Source organism: Oncorhynchus masou, chromosome 10 (assembly GCF_036934945.1).
Source record: "Oncorhynchus masou masou isolate Uvic2021 chromosome 10, UVic_Omas_1.1, whole genome shotgun sequence".
NCBI lineage: Eukaryota > Metazoa > Chordata > Actinopteri > Salmoniformes > Salmonidae > Oncorhynchus > Oncorhynchus masou.
Genome location: NC_088221.1, coordinates 31212638 through 31231263, shown reverse-complemented (window position 1 = coordinate 31231263; position 18626 = coordinate 31212638). Strand labels below are relative to the sequence as shown.

Genomic DNA, 18626 nt, shown 5'->3' with positions numbered 1-18626 from the left:
AACCCATAGTCATCTCTCCACTCTCAGATACAGTAACCCATAGTCATCTCTACACTCTCAGAGACAGTAACCCATAGTCATCTCTCCACTCTCAGATACAGTAACCCATAGTCATCTCTACACTCTCAGAGACAGTAACCCATAGTCATCTCTCCACTCTCAGACAGTAACCCATAGTCATCTCTCCACTCTCAGATACAGTAACCCATAGTCATCTCACTCTCACAGTAACCCATCAGAGACAGTAACCCATAGTCATCTCTCCACTCTCAGACAGTAACCCATAGTCATCTCTCCACTCTCAGATACAGTAACCCATAGCCATCTCTACACTCTCAGAGACAGTAACCCATAGTCATCTCTCCACTCTCAGATACAGTAACCCATAGTCATCTCTACACTCTCAGAGACAGTAACCCATAGTCATCTCTCCACTCTCAGACAGTAACCCATAGTCATCTCTCCACTCTCAGAGACAGTAACCCATAGTCATCTCTCCACTCTCAGATACAGTAACCCATAGTCATCTCTCCACTCTCAGACAGTAACCCATAGTCATCTCTCCACTCTCAGATACAGTAACCCATAGTCATCTCTCCACTCTCAGAGACAGTAACCCATAGTCATCTCTCCACTCTCAGATACAGTAACCCATAGTCATCTCTCCACTCTCAGACAGTAACCCATAGTCATCTCTCCACTCTCAGATACAGTAACCCATAGTCATCTCTACACTCTCAGAGACAGTAACCCAGTAACTCAGACAGTAACCCAGTCATCTCTCCACTCTCAGATACAGTAACCCATAGTCATCTCTCCACTCTCAGATACAGTAACCCATAGTCATCTCTCCACTCTCAGATACAGTAACCCATAGTCATCTCTCCACTCTCAGAGACAGTAACCCATAGTCATCTCTCCACTCTCAGATACAGTAACCCATAGTCAACTCTACACTCTCAGACAGTAACCCATAGTCATCTCTCCATTCTCAGAGACAGTAACCCATGGTCATCTCTCCACTCTCAGACAGTAACCCATAGTCATCTCTCCACTCTCAGACAGTAACCCATAGTCATCTCTCCACTCTCAGAGACAGTAACCCATAGTCATCTCTCCATTCTCAGAGACAGTAACCCATAGTCATCTCTCCACTCTCAGAGACAGTAACCCATAGTCATCTCTCCATTCTCAGACAGTAACCCATAGTCATCTCTCCACTCTCAGAGACAGTAACCCATAGTACAATCAGGAGAGGAGACAGTACAGTCAGGAGAGAAGAGAGTACAGTCAGGAGAGGAGAGGAGACAGTACAGTCAGGAGAGGAGAGGGTACAGTCAGGAGAGGAGACAGTACAATCAGGAGAGGAGGGGAGACAGTACAGTCAGGATAGGATACACTAAAGTCAGGAGAGGATACAGTACAGTCAGGAGAGGAGAGGGGTCAGTGCAGTCAGGAGAGGAAAGGAGACGGTACAGTCAGGAGATGAGAGGGGCCAGTACAGTCAGGAGAGGAGGCAGTACAGTCAGGAGAGGAGTCAGTACAGTCAGGAGAGGAGAGGAGACGGTACAGTCAGGAGATGAGAGGGGCCAGTACAGTCAGGAGAGGAGGCAGTACAGTCAGGAGAGGAGTCAGTACAGTCAGGAGAGGAGGCAGTAAAGTCAGGAGAGGAGACAGTAAGGTCAGTAGAGGAGAGAGTACAGTGAGGAAAGGAGACAGTGCAGTCAGGAAAGGACACAGTACAGTCAGGAGAGGAGAGGAGGCAGTCAGGAGAGGAGAGAGTACAGTCAGGAGAGGAGACAGTACAGTTAGGAGAGGACCCAGTACAGTCAGGAGAGGAGAGGAGGCAGTCAGGAGAGGAGAGAGTACAGTCAGGAGAGGAGACAGTAGAGTCAGGAGAGGAGAGAGTACAGTCAGGAGAGGAGAGAGTACAGTCAGGAGAGGAGACAGTACAGGAATGAGAGGAGAGGAGGCAGTCCAGTCAGGAGAGGAGACAGTTAAGTCCAAAGTTACAGTAACTCTTGTTCTCCAATTTTCACTCCCAAACAGGTGTGCCAACACTAAATCACTCATAGAGAAACATGGAGAGTTGTACAGACAGATACAAAGAAAGACAGAAAGGATGACCAAAAAAGAGAAAGGCCCAATGGAAGAGAGAGGAAGAGGTAAGGACAGTAAAAGAAGAGGAGGGGGGAGGACCATCTGCCTCTGAGTTTCATAACAGAAAGACCTTACCACCAAACCCTTTCTCTCCATCCCGCTCTCTCCCTCCACCTCTCTGCTCTTTTTGGCCCAGGCTCGTCTCTGGTAGATGTCATCAGCCGGTCTGTCTTTCTGACACGCCTGCCTCCTCATCCTCACCTCTTTCCTCATCCTACTTCCTCTCCTCATCTCAGACCCTCTCCTGTCCTCACTGTCACTCCATCACACCTCTCTCTCCCATTTTCAACCTCCTCCAGTCTCATCCACCCACCTAGAATCAATCAGATTTTTTGGTGAGAATATTATGTTGTGTGATAGCCTCTCAGACTGCTGGTAAAGGCTTTAACTAGTAGACAGAGCAGTCTTACCAACCCTCTCTGTTCAGTTGGTTCATCTTCACATAGATATGGCATGTGCTTGGTGATTTACAGTTAGAAGAAGACTTCTCATAACAATGTTACCTCATACTAAGTGGTGTCACTCCCCGCGGCCGGGGAAAAGGCTGAGAGACAGAGGAGAATCAGCAGATTGTCATCATCTCTGGAGGATCAGGAAAGCTGTCCTTCAGCGTGTCTCAAACGACTGCTCTCAGATCAGATGAGGCCGACATTGTTTTAAAAAGACTAACCAGCTGTCGCAATATAGCTCTACATCAGATAAAGGCAGGTCTGACCTGCAGGAGACAGGACAGGTTCAGTATGTCAGAGTGGACTACAGTATGTCTGTCAGAGAGATGAATGGTAGGGACAGCAGTCCCAGTGACCACCCTCTCTTCCCCTCTCCCCATCTAGTGTCCCCCCCTGCAGATGTTGTTACGATCTTATCGCACTGATTCCCAGAAACACAACCCACGACCCAGAATCTCTCTCTCAACCTTTCCATCTTTTGCTATCTTTATGTTTCTCCCTCTCTGTCCTTCCCTCTCAAAGCTGGGATCATTCATGATAGAAACAGGGATGAACACACACATACACATACATTCACAAACATAAACAGACAGCGACAGGCCTGGGGTAGTAGGTAGAAGTGGCCCATAGGGAACCCCTACAGGAAACTGTTTCCATTTACTATTTCCAGGATGTTTCCTATTGGACACAGTTCCTGATGACATCATGGTTGCTGACAGGGCTTTGATGTCTGGGGGTTATGGAGAGAAGAGGAGGAGGGGATGGCTGCATAGGGAAATCACTGGCTGATTAGCAATAGCATATGTGGGGACCAAGAAGGAGGGTGGTGGGGGTGGGTGGGTGGGTAAAAACAGAACTGTAATTCTGTCATTTACCTTTTGAAACATCAGTCTTGTGTAAAACCAGCCCTTAGCATTAAGTGGAATGAAATGTGCTTTGACCATAGTGGTTGTACAATGTGCTAAAGCTATAACTAAGAAAAGAAAGAACTAGAGATATGGCTGAGGCTGCTTGACACAGTAATTTACTTTTTGACGGCGTTATATTCTCACACCCATAGTGCACCTCTTTCCCCTGTAGAGCACTGGCCAATTGAACACAATTATTGACCCAGCGTGTTTAGGAATGCAGAAATTGTACAGCTGCATTATAGCTGTGTTACTGCAGTAGACTGTGTGTGTGTGTGTGTGTGTGTGTGTGTGTGTGTGTGTGTGTGTGTGTGTTGGTGCGTGCGTGCGTTAAAGCCAGACCAGTGCAGTTATCTGTCCTTCATCAGGCCCCACCTCTGTCAATACTTCCTGTGTTTGTAATAAGCCCCGTAAGCTGTGTGGGGTGAGACCATGGTAATTAATCAGCGTGCATGTGTGTGTGTGTGTGTGTGTGTGTGTGTTTGTGTGCCTGGAATATGGGACGTGCAGCAGATGGGGTACTGCTTTGACGGGTCACACACACACACACACACACACACACACACACACACACACACACACACACACACACACACACACACACACACACACACACACACACACACACACACACACACACACTGGAGCAAGCTCTCACTTAAAGCCATGTTGCCAGTCACAGGCTGGGTCCCCTGTAAAGAGTATGATAATGCTGAACAGATGTGCCGCCTATCTCCCAATACAACAACACATCATCACATCACTACACATCATATCACATCACAATATTTAACCACACATATTCTCAACAACTGCATACAAAGTCAAATCCCTAAAACCAACATACACACAAATACATACAGAGAGGGACTGAGAGGGATTTAGAGGGGAAAAGAGGAAGATGTTAGAGAACGAGAGAGAGAATCAGAGGGAGGAAGGTATTGATTGGAGGGGAGAGAGAGGTGGAGAGGGGAGAAAGGGATGTCTCTGAAAGTAGCAGAAACCCAGCGAAGCCACAGGGATTGTCGTGAGTTAGAACAGACACTAAAGAAGGGAAACACGCACACACTAGGGTGAACTAGGGGTACAGAATGAAAGCTCTCCAGCTGAGTGTTTCAGTGGTCTAACCCTGGAGCATTATCACACAGGAATCATTTAGCCTGGACCAACACAGAGAGCTGTGCTAACTCCACCATCCTTACAACCATAAATTGACTGAAGATACTGACAAACTACAAGGCAACATATTCAGAAGCATTTAGCGCAATGTACTGCACCTATCTGGTGTGTGACAATAAAACGTACACATTTTTATGGAATGGACTGTATTCTATTGGAATAGTTCCACTAAACTAAGCTAGCGGGTTGGCCACACGCTGGGTACAGAGACAGTCTTTCTTTCTTATCCCCCCTCCCCCTTTCTTACCTCTTTCTCCCCTTCAGGAGGACATGGTGTCAGCATTTCCACTGAGGTCAGGCCTTACAGTCGATTCTCAGAGTATAGACATGTCATCATTCCTCTGTTTAAAAGGGGACTGGGAGCAGGATGCAGTATATGGAGAAGCATAGGACAAATCATACAGTAGGGCTCTGGACAAAAGTCCTGCACTGCACTGTATAGGGAATAGGAAGCCGTAGCCAGAGGACAATGGACTGAGTGTAGTCATTTATACTGAGTCCCTCTGAAGTGCCAGAGTCCAGTAAGACACTACATGACTGAATGACTCCACCCAGGCACTGACTAAAAGCCATCTGTGTGGATTTGGCTGACTGTTGGGTTATTGACCATTTGGCAGAACATTTCTGAGTCCACAGCAGATTTTTGACTGAACACTCTCACTCCTGATGCCAGGGCAGACTGGGGAGGCAGGTGGAGGATGGGGGAGGGAGGGGAGATTAAGGGATGTTGGAAGATAGGTGGTGGGGGTGGGAAAAACAGAGGAGTCCAGGGGAGAGAGGGTTGAGTGGAGTTTGGGTGAGTTGTCAGTATATCAGTTCAGGGCCAGAGATCCATATGGAAGCAGCCCTGTGTGAAATTACAACCATGAAACACTTTAGCTTAAACTTGCTCCATTATCCCAAACAACACTGGAACACTGCCCAAAAGCAAGGAAGACAAATGATTCCATATAGTGTGTGTGTGTGTGTGTGTGTGTGTGTGTGTGTGTGTTTAAGTTTGCAGGCGGCATGGAAGCCATTGCTGTGGGTCTATCAAGCCTAAGTGGACTCCATCCATCCCTCTTTAGAACACATGGCATTTGGCATGATGGAGTTGTTTTGAAAGAGACAAACCGATTTAACTGTCTGCAATTAAAAGCCTGTGTTTCCCTTGATCCTGTATATGGTTTGGTCAAATCCATGTCTTAAAGCCAATCAAATGTTAATGTGATAGCCTTTAGTTGCTCTGCTATTGTTCAGTCACTCCTCTCATTCTATATTGATTACTTTACCAAACTCTGATCTCTGACTCAAGCCAGAGTTACAGAGACCTTTAGAAGCCACAGTACTACTGAACTCTGCTGCCAAACATTTGTTTCTCACTGGAACGAACCCTATGCCTCATGCTCTGGATGTATGGAAGTGATTTAATTCCTGTGGCTCTCCTGCCACAGCCTTTCTCATTCTATAGAGCAGCCAGAGTTGGGAAACACACCAGTAAAGATGGTTTATGGTTTCAAGCCGTTAAAGGGCCAGTGACCTAGGACAGCAGATAGAACCAGTGGTTGCAGTCGAGGTTGGCCAGTGCTGACCGAAGAGTTTCTTCCAGCCCAGGTCAGACTAGGCTAGAGAAATACGGACATGAAGCACTGAGTCACGCCGCTGGCCAGTGATCAGTTCTGCCAGGCTTGGCCCAATGACCACAGTGCTGATTCATGAACACAATGAGTGAAGGTGACTGACCAGGGAGCAACAATAGGCAGGAGAAAGCCTGGCTGGCCAGAGACACAGAGACCCTAAAAATACCCTACAAGAGCCCTAGACTCAACAGGAGGCCTACACACTTCACTCTAACCATGTCTTCTAGTATAACTTCACAATGACTGTGGTCTGTTTATTTAGATAAGAGCAGTCGTGGCTGTGATTGAGGTGGAGAGCCATTCATGTCAGTGTGATTTAGAACACTCAAAGAATCCCGAAATTATAATTTAATACAGAACAGAGAATATCTTGAAGGATTAACAGAAGCGAGATGAGATTTTAATCGTATCAGAAGAAAAATATAATTGGTCTCCTGTCCTCACAGTAGAGTAGGATAAAACGTGTCATTCACCACAACAATATCAGATGCACTGCCTCCATCACTTTCATAAAATACACACAGCAATGACCAGTTGGAAGTCATTGGGTCCACACATTACCACAGATGAAACATTATCCTACTGATTACTGAACAACATGCACATTGTACTGACGTCTATGGTGTTGTTTGTCTGACACACGTGGCTGCAGTGCCACCTGGTGGTACTAAGATCCACCTACCGAGCATAGCTCTCAAAGCTCTCACGGGCCATAGCCTTGACCAACTCAGTAACCGTGGCCTGTAATAGCAAAGTTACTGTGATTCAGTGGATTGTTAGACACTCCAGACTACTGGGACCTAATCCTGCACAGTTCCAGGTAAACATAGACGCAGCTGAACTAGATCCAAAAAAGGAGACCATACATGTACTGCAGCAGAAAGGAATGTTTATTCCAGGGAACTGGCTCCACCATGTGGTGAAGAGCAGTAACTGACAGGAGCATACTGTACAGTTACAAACTTCAAAGAAGAAACAAAACAGATTCTTCAGACTGTTTAAGTTATAGAAATACAAATCTATCAAAATCAATATTGCAAATTGCAAGATTGGTCCAGATATCAAAACATAAATTATCTTTCATATAGCTATGTACAATTGTCTAGACATCATTGAAAATTTATAGTCTGAAAAATATAAAAATTTTAAAAAGCAGTTGATCCATTAAAAGTTGTTCATATTTTTATCTTCCTCATCTTTGTCTTCACATTTCTCTGCCAGAGGTGTGTTAGGCCAGAGTAGATGTAGTGTTCTCCGTACAGCCACAGAAGGGGAATGTTCCACAGCATGGCTGCAGCCATGGACGCCACAGAATCTTTTCCCACGACAGCTGGTTGAGAACAGGCTCGGACTGAGGAGAGTGTGTGTCTGGTTGTGTGTGTGAGGGGTGTGAGTGTGTGAGGGTGGCCCGGTGCTGCTCCACGGCCCTGGCAGTTTGCTGTAGAACTTCCTGGTAGCGTGGCTCAGTGACTGGGGTCAGGGGGCGGGACTCCGATGGGTCAGTGTGAATGTCAAAGACGATGGGGGGGATGTGGTGTGTCACATAACTTCCATGACAGAAACAAATCTTGGTGTCATAGCAACCGCCAGCGCCCGGTGGGGAGAAGTTAGGGGTAAAGAAGTGGACCTTATAGACTGACTCACCTGGGGAGACACACATGTAATGAGACAGATGATGGTGTGTGTTGTAGTGTATAGTAGTGTGTGTGTGTGTGTGTACTCACTCCCAGGTGGGTGCCAGCGAACTGCGTTGAGGTAAGCACCACAATAGTGGAACATGAACTCATGCTGCGACCGCTCGGTCCTTCCTTCTAGCACAGGCATCAGATCATAGCCATCTAACAACCTGGAATATACAGACATGAGGATAGGCAGACACACACAACAAGTACACACACACACAACAAGTACACAACAAGTACACACACACAAAAAGTACACACACACAAAAAGTACACACACACAAAAAGTACACACACACACACGTACCTGTCGCTGTGTGTTGCGCCGGCCAGGTGTGTGAGTGTGGGGTAGAGGTCCATGAGACTGGTTGGTGTGTCAAACACTCTGCCTGCTGGCAGCCTGCCAGGCCACCGGAATATACCTGGCACCCTGATACCACCCTCCCATCCACCCATCGCCTTCCCACCTGTATGAGAGGAGGAGACAATCAATGTTTTTCACATCTGTTTCATTTTTCCTGATTGCTCAAATGGCTCTATTTGATTGGTTGTTACCTTTGTAGATTCCATTCCAGCCTCCTTTCTGTCCTCGTTCATCTGCGTCTTCAATATGGCCACCGTGGTCAGAGGTGAAATACATCATAGTGTTGTTGGCCAGACCCAACCTGTCCACTGTCTCAGTCATACGACCTGACAGAAGATCAATCATTAATACATATCAGAAACATAACTCATTCTAATCCAACAGAGTGTTGTTGGCCAGACCCAACCTGTCCACTGCTTCAGTCATAAAACCTGAGAGCATATAAATCATAGTAAGATCATTAATACACATCGTAAACATAATAAACATTCTAATATATCAATGTGTTATTGGTCAGAGCTTTCACACAATCAAACCGCTCACCTATCATATAGTCCACCTCCTCTACGTTGTCTCCATAGAGACCATGGCGACTCTTCCCAGAAAAGCCAGGAGAGGAGAACAGAGGAGTGTGTACGTGGGCCAGAGACAAGAACAGGAGGAACGGTCTGTCAGCATTCCTATCCAACACACACAAACAAGCTTTGAACTCTCACCCAATACCGACCCCTAGCCTTTACCATGAACGTACTAGATTGGCTATACCTATGTGGGGAAAATCTCAAAAAATGTAATGATTGATTGATTGACTGTTCTGACCTCTCTATGAAGCCTTGGGCCTCTCCCAGTAGTCTTTGTGATAACGTGTCTAGGTCCATGGGCTGCTCTACCACTTCCTGGTTCCTCATGATGATGCAGTTCCAGGTCATCAGGAGTTCAAAGGGCACGAACCACACACTGAACGCCAGTAGGCTCAGACAAGTCACTGCCACGATGACGGACATACTCACCTCAAGCAGACCACACACACGGACACACACCTACAGACAGGGAGAGAGGAGTTAGACACACCCACAAAACTTTCAGAAAACCATTTGAATCATTATCATCAAGGCCAGTGAACTGTTTGAGGCACTCAGATAGAGATAGAGTATGTAGAACAGACATGATACTCTGTCATGTGGAATAAGGAGTCATTGGACCCTACCAGGCTGAGCAGGGCCAGGGCCCCCAGTACTGTTAGCTGCCACAGTGTGTTCTGCAGGTCAGCTAGTACATCCTTCCCCTCTCCTGGTCTACAGTCATTGAACAGGGTGAAAGGCAGGCCGTAGAAGTAGCTGAAGCCGTGTGTGTTGGGGTGGTGGCAGTGGTCCCCTCGAAGCTCACAGTTCAAACCCAGGTGCCATTTACCTACAGGTACACATCAGTGTGTTAGTGTGTGTGTGTGTGTGGGTTAGTGTGTGTGTGTGTGTCTCTCTCTCTTACCCACTAGTCCGGTGGTGTATCCCTGCTCCTGTAGTCTCTTAGCGAAGGTGGTCTCAGTGGGGGGTAGACCCCCAGAACCTCCCAGAAACAACAACACCTGCACACGCCCTGTACTGCCCAGACCTACACACACACACACACGCACACACACACACGCACACACACACACACACACACGCACACACACACACTTTATTCCAATAACTCCTCTAATGCTTCCAATATTGTCTTTGTACATGTGTGTGTGTTACATGTATACTTGTGTGTGCTACCTGAGCGCAGTGCGTAGCGTCCTGTGTGGAAGGCAGCTCTACTGGGTGTACAGAGAGGAGCGGCAGCTATATGCTGAGTCAACTTCACTCCCTCTGATGCTAAACGGTCGATATTAGGAGTCCTGAGAGCGAGAAAAAAAAGAGAGCGAGAAAGAGAGAGAGGAAGCAAGTGTTATCAACTCAAAACTGTAGTTGTTTTTGGGAAGGCTGCAGATTGCCTGGTTGCCTGTTACCTGATGGTGTCATTGCCGTAACAACCGATGTCCCCAATGCCAAGGTCGTCCACCATCATCAGGACGAAGTTGGGCTTCCTGTCCTCCTCTGATGCTGTGACATCACTTCCTGTGACCAGGAGCAGCAACAGGGCCAGCAAGCAGAGCCTGTGGGTCAGGTGTAAAGGTCAGGAGGAAGCAATTTTACAGAATGTTCACCGATATGTAGTATGTATATTGTAGAACAGGTGTGATCATGTTAGTCAGCTAAATTAACTGTTTCTATCTGTAATGGTTGTAAACATTTTACCTCATGGAACAAGAGGGACAGCCTGATGGAGAGATATAGATCATACCTTAGAGACAAATGGTGCTCTAACCTTCCTACTGTATCACAACCGGCTGTGATTGGGAGTCCCATAGGGCAGCGCACAATTGGCCCAGCGTCATCCAAGTTTGCCCGGTATGAGCCGTCATTGTGAATAAGAAAGTGTTCTTAATCTGACTTGCCTGGTTAACTAAAGGTTAAATAAATAGAAAATGATCACCTATCTGTCAGGGGTGTGTGTGTGCGAAGTCACACTAACTTAACCCAGTGATCTATAGCATGGGGTATGTTCAGGAGGGTGAAACGTTATAGAACGTTAGTTTTGTCAACAACATATACGATTGTCCTCTTATCTTCCTCGGATTTACACTGGTAGCCGATCGACTGACTGATACCTCCTCATGCTTGTCTCTCCGTAGCTCCACGCAGATAAAGGCACAAAGTAGACTATGGCCTGCATAGCCTAATATAGTCTGAACAATTAGTTATTTCAGTATATGTATATACTGTACTCTATCATCTACTGCATCTTTATGAAATACATGTATCACTAGCCACTTTAAACTATGCCACTTTGTTTACATACCCTACATTACTCATCTCATATGTATATACTGTACGATACCATCTACTGCTTCTTGACTATGTCGTTTTGTACCATCACTCATTTATATATCTTTATGTACATATTCTTTATCCCTTTACACTTGTGTGTATAAGGTAGTAGTTTTGGAATTGTTAGATTACTCGTTGGTTTTACTGCATTGTCGGGACTAGAAGCACAAGCATTTCGCTACACTGGCATTAACATCTGCTAACCATGTGTATGTGACAAATAAATTTGATTTGATTTGATAAACGTACGCTTTCTTTGCGTAAGGAAACAGGGTTGTGTAACAGCGCTATAACTTCCTTTAGAGTTTATGGGTGAACGTCCTAGTTTATGCCAGTCCAGAAGGTCAAACCATTCAGTAAAATAACCTGATAGAAATACCGGTTGAACGTTCGAAACAAAGCCAAGCCATACGGTTAATCGAGTTGCATCTATACACTTATAGATCGCTAAAGGTTATAATCAATGCAACACATAAATTATGCTTTTCGAAATGATGCGCTCAATCCATACCGTCTGCCACATCACCATCTCTTACCTCATTCTGAAACACAATAACGCGATTGATTCAAGTTGCAAAGATGTAACACCACTGTACAACTGTCCCCCATTTACCGTAGTTACAAGAGTATGTGCGACATTTTTTACCGATTAATTCGTATTAAATGCGCAGATGTGAGTCTGAGGGGGGCAGCTGCTCAGTTGCTTGCAGAACTACATAATCTAAAGCCTTGTTCACACTGGCAGTTTGAAGTGACACAAATCCCATTTCTTTGCATATCCTTTTCGAACCTGTTCTTTTTATTGCAGCCTGAACATGGAATTAGATATTTCAAGGCAAAATCTGATTTCTGGCCATGCCATGGTCAAATCAGATTTATTATAAGTGATTTTTAGACTGATATCTGGCATATCTGGCTAGCTAAATTGCTTGTTAATTAGTGAATGTGCTAGACAGATAAACAGCTACTGTACCTAGATAGTAGTTGACTGCTGTGGTTTGCTAAAAAGGACTAGTTTTGAAAGTTGGATCATCTTATCCGTTGAGGCTTTTAAAGTGTTCTTAAACTACGCTCTTACAAAAAAGAGCGACACTATATACAAAAGTATATGGACACCCCTTTAAATTAGTGGATTTGGCTATTTCAGCCACACCCATTGCTGACAGGTGTATAAAATCGAACACACACAAATGCAATCTCCATAGACAAGCATTGGCAATAGAATGACCTTACTGAAAAGCTCAGTGACTTTCAACGTGGCACCTTCATGGATGCCACCTTTCCAACAAGTCAGTTCATCAAATTTCTGCCCTGATAGAGCTGCCCCGGGCCACTGTAAGTGCTGTTATTGTGAAGTGGAAACGTCTAGGAGCAACAGCGACTCAGCCGTGAAGTGGTAGGCCACACAAGCTCACAGAACAGGACCACCGAGTGCTGAAGCATGTAGAGCATAAAAATCGTCTGTCCTCGGTTGCAATACTCACTACCGAGTTCCAAACTGACCCTGGAAGCAATATCAGCACAACTGTTCGTAGGGAGCTTCATGAAATGGGTTTCCATGGCCAAGCAGCCACACACAAGTCTAAGATCATAATGCGCAATGTCAAGCATCGGCAAGAGTGGTGCCAAGTTCGCCACCATTGGACTCTGGAGCAGTGGAAATGTTTTCTCTGCAGTGATGAAATACGCTTCACCATCTGGCAGTTTGACGGATTAATCTGAGTTTGGCAGATGCCAGGAGAACGCTACCTGCCCGAATGCACAGTGCCAACTGTAACATTTGGTGGAGGAACAATGGTCTGGGGCTGTTTTTCATGGTTCGGGCCAGGCCCCTTAGTTCCAGTGAAGGCAGTGCTTAATTTGTAAGTCTGGAGGTGCCGGAAAACAAAAAGTGAATGCTAGAGGGGTGTGACCTGGGGAGCTCTGAGGTACTGGAAAACCATCATATCATTGCATTAGCATAGTGGTCTAGATTAGAGCAGTAGAGTAGAGGTGCTTGTAGCCAAGGGCCCGGAGAAATTGGGACTTTTATTAATGCATTTCATGCAATTCTATGTAATTTTACATGACTGGAGACTTTAGCCTAATATTTTTTAATACTGCACCAATGATTTAGTTGAGTTGAGTTTATTTTTATTTTTACAGGGACAGTGCACATTAATCAACGTTTCAGTAAAAGTGCCGGTTTTAGCCAGCCGGCTAATTTTCAACAGCAGTCCCTGGGCAGGTTATTAAAAACAATTACAATATAGACAATAGCAACATAGAACAAGCAAGACATAGCAACATAGGACAAGCAAGACGTAGCATACAGACAGAACAACATAGAGCAAAAAGCAGCAAGACAAAATTCATAAAAGCAACAGTGTTTCCACACCTCACAAGCTACAGACAACAGACAACATGGAAAGCGGCAACACACAGCTAGGGACCATGTTCACAAATCTGATTGACCTTTAGCCATGTCTTCAAGCATTTTGTGAAAGTGTGATATGTGGTGCAGTTATGTGTGTCTGATGGCAGTGTATTCCAGACATGGGAAGCTCTCACAGAGAATGCAGATTTACTAAAGGTGCTTTTCCTTAGGGGAACTATACAGTCACTTCTCATGGCAGACCTTGTGGATCTGCTGCCATATGTCTGGGTTTTCTGTTTAACAAAAATATTGAGTGGAGGGGGAGCCAGGCCATTAAGGATCTTGAATACAAGACATGCGTCGGTGTATTGCACAAGATTTTCCCAACTCAAGAGCTCATGCTTTCTAAGGATGTGACAATGATGATGGCTATTGGGCTTCCTTTCAAGCACTTTGAGAGCCTGTTTGTAGACAGACTGAATAGGTTTTAATGTTGTACAGCAAGCTTGGGCCCAACTAGTCAAGCAGTATGTTAAGTGGGGGAGTATCATAGAGTTGAAGTACAGTTTTGCTACCTCTGTAGTCAAACAATTTCGTATAAATCGGAAATTAGCTAGGTTGAATTTAGTTATTTGAATTACCTTTTTCACATGCTTTTTAAAAGAGAGGTTGTAATCAAGTATAATGCCAAGGTACTTAAAATCGGATACCACCTGGAGCTTCTCCCCTGACACATAGACATCTGGCTCAGTAGCATCTGTTGCCCTCTTTGTGAAGAACATGCAAACAGTTTTTTTCACATTGAGATGCAAACACGAGTCACTGAGCCACTTTGTAACCTGGACCATTACAGTAGTGAGTTCTTGTGCAGCTTGTTGTTTGCTCTTTGCATGCACATATATCACTGTATCATCTGCATACATTTGAACTTCAGACCCAGTACAGACAGAAGGCAGATCATTAATGTACAGGCTGAACAGGAGGGGCCCCAGTATTGACCCTTGGGGCACGCCCACATCATAGCTACGATAGGGCGACAGCTCATTGCTCACTCTGACACACTGAGTTCTGCCTTCAAGGTATGATTTCATCCATCTCAAGGCATCAGGGGAAAAGTTGAACTTTGACAATTTTGTGGTTAACAGTATCAAAAGCCTTCCTTAGGTCCAGAAACACAGCCCCAACAGCACCCCCTTTGTCCATCTTGGACTTCACATTTTCCAGAAGAAAGCAGTTGGCCGTTTCTGTGGAGTGTTTCGCTCTGAAGCCAAACTGCATGGAGTGTAATGTGAAGGGGCTGTTGTTGAGGTGGGCAATCAATTGTTCTGCTACACACTTTTCAACAACCTTTGACACCACAGGTAGTATACTAATGGGCCTGTAGTTACTCACGTCAGCAGGGTCGCCTCATTTAAAGATGGCCGTTATTATGGCCGACTTCCATACCCTTGGAAACACACCGAGACCAATAGATGTGTTGGTGACCTTAGTAATGGGGCCAATGAGTGACTCTTTGTAGTTTTTAAGAAAGGTAGAGTCCATCCCAAACACATCTTTGGCTTTAGAGTTCTTTAGTGAGCTAATCACCTTGTTCACCTTTGACTCAGAAACCTCCCTTATGATGAAGACAGGTTGAGTGTCATTCACTAGCACTGAGCCCAAGAAACCGGTGGAGGGGTTCTGTGTCAGTGCCCTGACAGAGTCAATAAAATAGGAATTGAAGGCTATTGCTATTTCGACTGCATCCTGTGTTAGATTGTTATTCACCATGATTTCTAGTCTTTTTGCAGTGTTACTATGGTCTTTCCCTGTTAACTTTTTTAGATTCTCCCATATCAATTTAGAATTTCCCTTTGCTTCACCAATTATGTTAATAAAAAAGTTTGCCTTGGCCTGTCTGATTTCTTTCATCACCTTATTTCTCAACATGGTAAACCTACGTCTGTCATGCTCTAATTTAGATTTTAGGGCTATATTTAGAGCATTATCTCGTTCTTTCATCAATTTCCAGATTTCTCCATTTAGCCAAGGAAGAGTGCTCTTTTGGCCAGGTTTGGATTTGATTTTCTTTAGGAAGCCATTTATTGTAGTCTGGATTGTGGATAGAAAAACCTGACTATCAGCTTCCACATCTGTATAGGACAAGAGATCATTCCAGTTTATTCCCTTAATTGCTTTTTCAAAATAGTTTAATTCACTCTTAGGTATTCTGAGTTGATCCGGCTTTCTAACAGTAGAGAGGTTAAACCTGCTCTTAGACAGCTTTCTGGCTATAAGTGTCAGATTATGATCAGACAGCCCAGTAACCATATTGAATGATTTAGTCACTCTCTCTGGTTTATTACTGAACACCAAATCAATCTGTGTTTTAGAGCAACAAGTCACCCTGGTTGGCCCTTTAACTAGCTGTGTAAGGTCAAAGGTATTAGTGATCTGTTTGAGGGTTTTCCTAAAACACTTGTCTTCATAATTAATGTTAAAATCTCCCATTAAGATGACCTCTTTCCCAAAATCACATCACATTTAAATGTCAGGCTATTTTGATACTGACAAACTGAGAATGTGAGATCGTGAAACATGACCTCGTCTTGAATCCATCAATAGCCTAGGTCTAGGAGTGTGGAGAAGACACATATTGTACATTATGAGGAGGAAATTATAGTCCTAAAAACGTTTTCCAGTTTCAATGACTCACCCAATGATCCAATCAAATTGTATTAGTCACATGCGCTGAATACAACAGGTGAAATGCTTACGTACGAGCCCCAAACCAACAATGCAGTTTAAAAAATACTGATAAGAAATAAAAGTAACAAGTTATTAAAAAGCAGCAGTAAAATAACAATAGCGAAACTATATACAGGGGGTACCTGTACAGAGTCAATGTGTGGGGGCACCGGTTAGTTGAGATAATATGTATATGTAGGTAGAGTTATTAAAGTGACTACGCATAGATGATAACAGAGAGTATCAGCGCTGTTAAAGGGGGGTGGGGCAATGCAAATAGTCTGGGTAGCCATTTGATTAGATGTTCAGGAGTCTTATGACTTGGGGGTAGAAGCTGTTTAGAAGCCTCTTGGACCTAGACTTGGTGCTCCGGTACCGCTTGCTGTGCGGTAGTAGAGAAAACAGTCTATGACTAGAGTGGCTGGAGTCTTTGACAAATTTTAGGGCCTCCCTCTGATACCACCTGGTATAGAGGTCCTGGATGGCAGGGAGCTTGGCCCCAGTGATGTACTGGGTTGTACGCACTACCCTCTGTAGTGCCTTGCGGTGGGAGGACGAGCAGTTGCCATACCAGGCAGTGATGCAACCAGTCAGGATGCTCTCAATGGTGCAGCTGTAGAACCTTTTGAGGATCTGAGGACCCATGCCAAATCTTTTCAGTCTCCTGAGGGGGAATAGGTTTTGTCATGCCCTCTTCACGACTGTCTTGGTGTGCTTGGACCATGAAACCCCTTGGGTTGTGCCGTGGCGGAGATCTTTGTGGGCTATACTCGGCCTTGTCTCAGGATGGTAAGTTGGTGGTTGAAGATATCCCTCTAGTGGCGTGGGGGCTGTGCTTTGGCAAAGTGGGTGGGGTTATATCCTTCCTGTTTGGCCCTGTCCGGGGGTGTCCTTGTCTCCTGACCCCTCCTGTCTCAGCCTCCAGTATTTATGCTGCAGTAGTTTATGTGTCGGTGGGCTGGTGTACTTCTCCTGTCTTATCCGGTGTCCTGTGTGAATTTAAGTATGTATGTGAATTTAAGTATGTAAGTAAGTATGTGAATTTAAATTATCTCTTTCTTTCTTTCTCTCGGAGGACCTGAGCCCTAGGACCATGCCTCAGGACTACCTGACATGATGACTCCTTGCTGTCCCCAGTCCACCTGGCCGTGCTGCTGCTCCAGTTTCAACTGTTCTGCCTGTGATTATTATTATTTGACCATGCTGGTCATTTATGAACATTTGAACATCTTGCCCTGGCGTGCCCGAGCGCTGAGAGAGCACGGCTCCTATGCCAGCTTCAGACGCGTCCACCTCCACTATGAACGCTAAAGAGGGATCTGGATGAGCCAGCACAGGAGCCGAGGTAAACAGAGCCTTCAGGTCAGGTCAGAGCCCTCAGCCGACCACTGCAGCCGCACCGGCCCCCCCCTTCAGCAGTGAGGTAATGGGTGCTGATACCTGACCAAAACCCCAGATAAACCTCCGGTAGTAGTTGGAAAACCCTACAAACCGCTGCACTTCCTTTACCATGGTGGGAGTCGGCCAATTACACACGGCTGAAATGCGGTCACTCTCCATCTCCACCCCTGACAAGGAGACTGACTGTTGGAAGAACAGACATTTCTCAGCCTTGTGATGTACAGGTCATGCTCCAACAGTCGACCAAGCACCCTGCGCACCAGGGACACATGCTTGGCGTGTGTAGCGGAGTATATCAGAATGTCATCGATATATACCTCTACACCATGCCAATGCAGGTCCCGGAAAATCTTGTCAACAAAGGTCTGGAAAACTGATGGAGCATTCGTCAACCCGTACGACATGACGAGGTAATCATAGTGCCCTGAGGTTGTACTAAATGCCATCTTCCACTCGTCCCCTTCCCGGATACGCACCAGGTTGTAAGCGCTCCTGAGATCCAATTTTGTGAAGAAGCACGCCCCATGCATTGACTCGATCCCACTGGCGATGAGAGGCAGCGGGTAGCTGTACCTCACAGTGATCTGATTGATCCCTCGATAGTCAATACACGGGCACAGACACTCATCCTTCTTCTTCACAAAAAATAAACTTGAGGAGGCAGGTGAAGTGGAGGGCCGAATGTATCCCTGCCACAGGCATTCGGAGACATATGTTTCCATAACCACCGTCTCCTCCTGTGACAGAGGACACACTTGACTCCTGGGAAGTGCTGCGTCTCCCATGAGATTTATCGCACAATCCCCCCGTCAATGAGGTGGTAATTTAGTCGCCCTCTTCTTACAGAAGGTGAGAGCCAAATCGGCATA

At 45.5% G+C, this 18626-nt stretch overlaps 1 protein-coding gene across 1 annotated transcript; it reads right to left on the bottom strand.

The window, feature by feature from the left end:
* Window positions 1-7187: 7187 nt before the first annotated feature.
* Window positions 7188-11873, bottom strand: arsh (arylsulfatase H). The gene is made up of 11 exons (XM_064976585.1): window positions 11810-11873; window positions 10352-10498; window positions 10119-10240; window positions 9847-9969; window positions 9569-9771; window positions 9181-9401; window positions 8905-9041; window positions 8553-8687; window positions 8305-8464; window positions 8040-8161; window positions 7188-7959 (listed from the first exon to the last, which is right to left on the bottom strand). Exons 1-11 carry the CDS (start codon window positions 11812-11814, stop codon window positions 7544-7546), a joined length of 1791 nt encoding a protein of 596 aa, XP_064832657.1. The 5' UTR covers window positions 11815-11873; the 3' UTR covers window positions 7188-7543.
* Between the last annotated feature and the right edge of the window lie 6753 nt (window positions 11874-18626).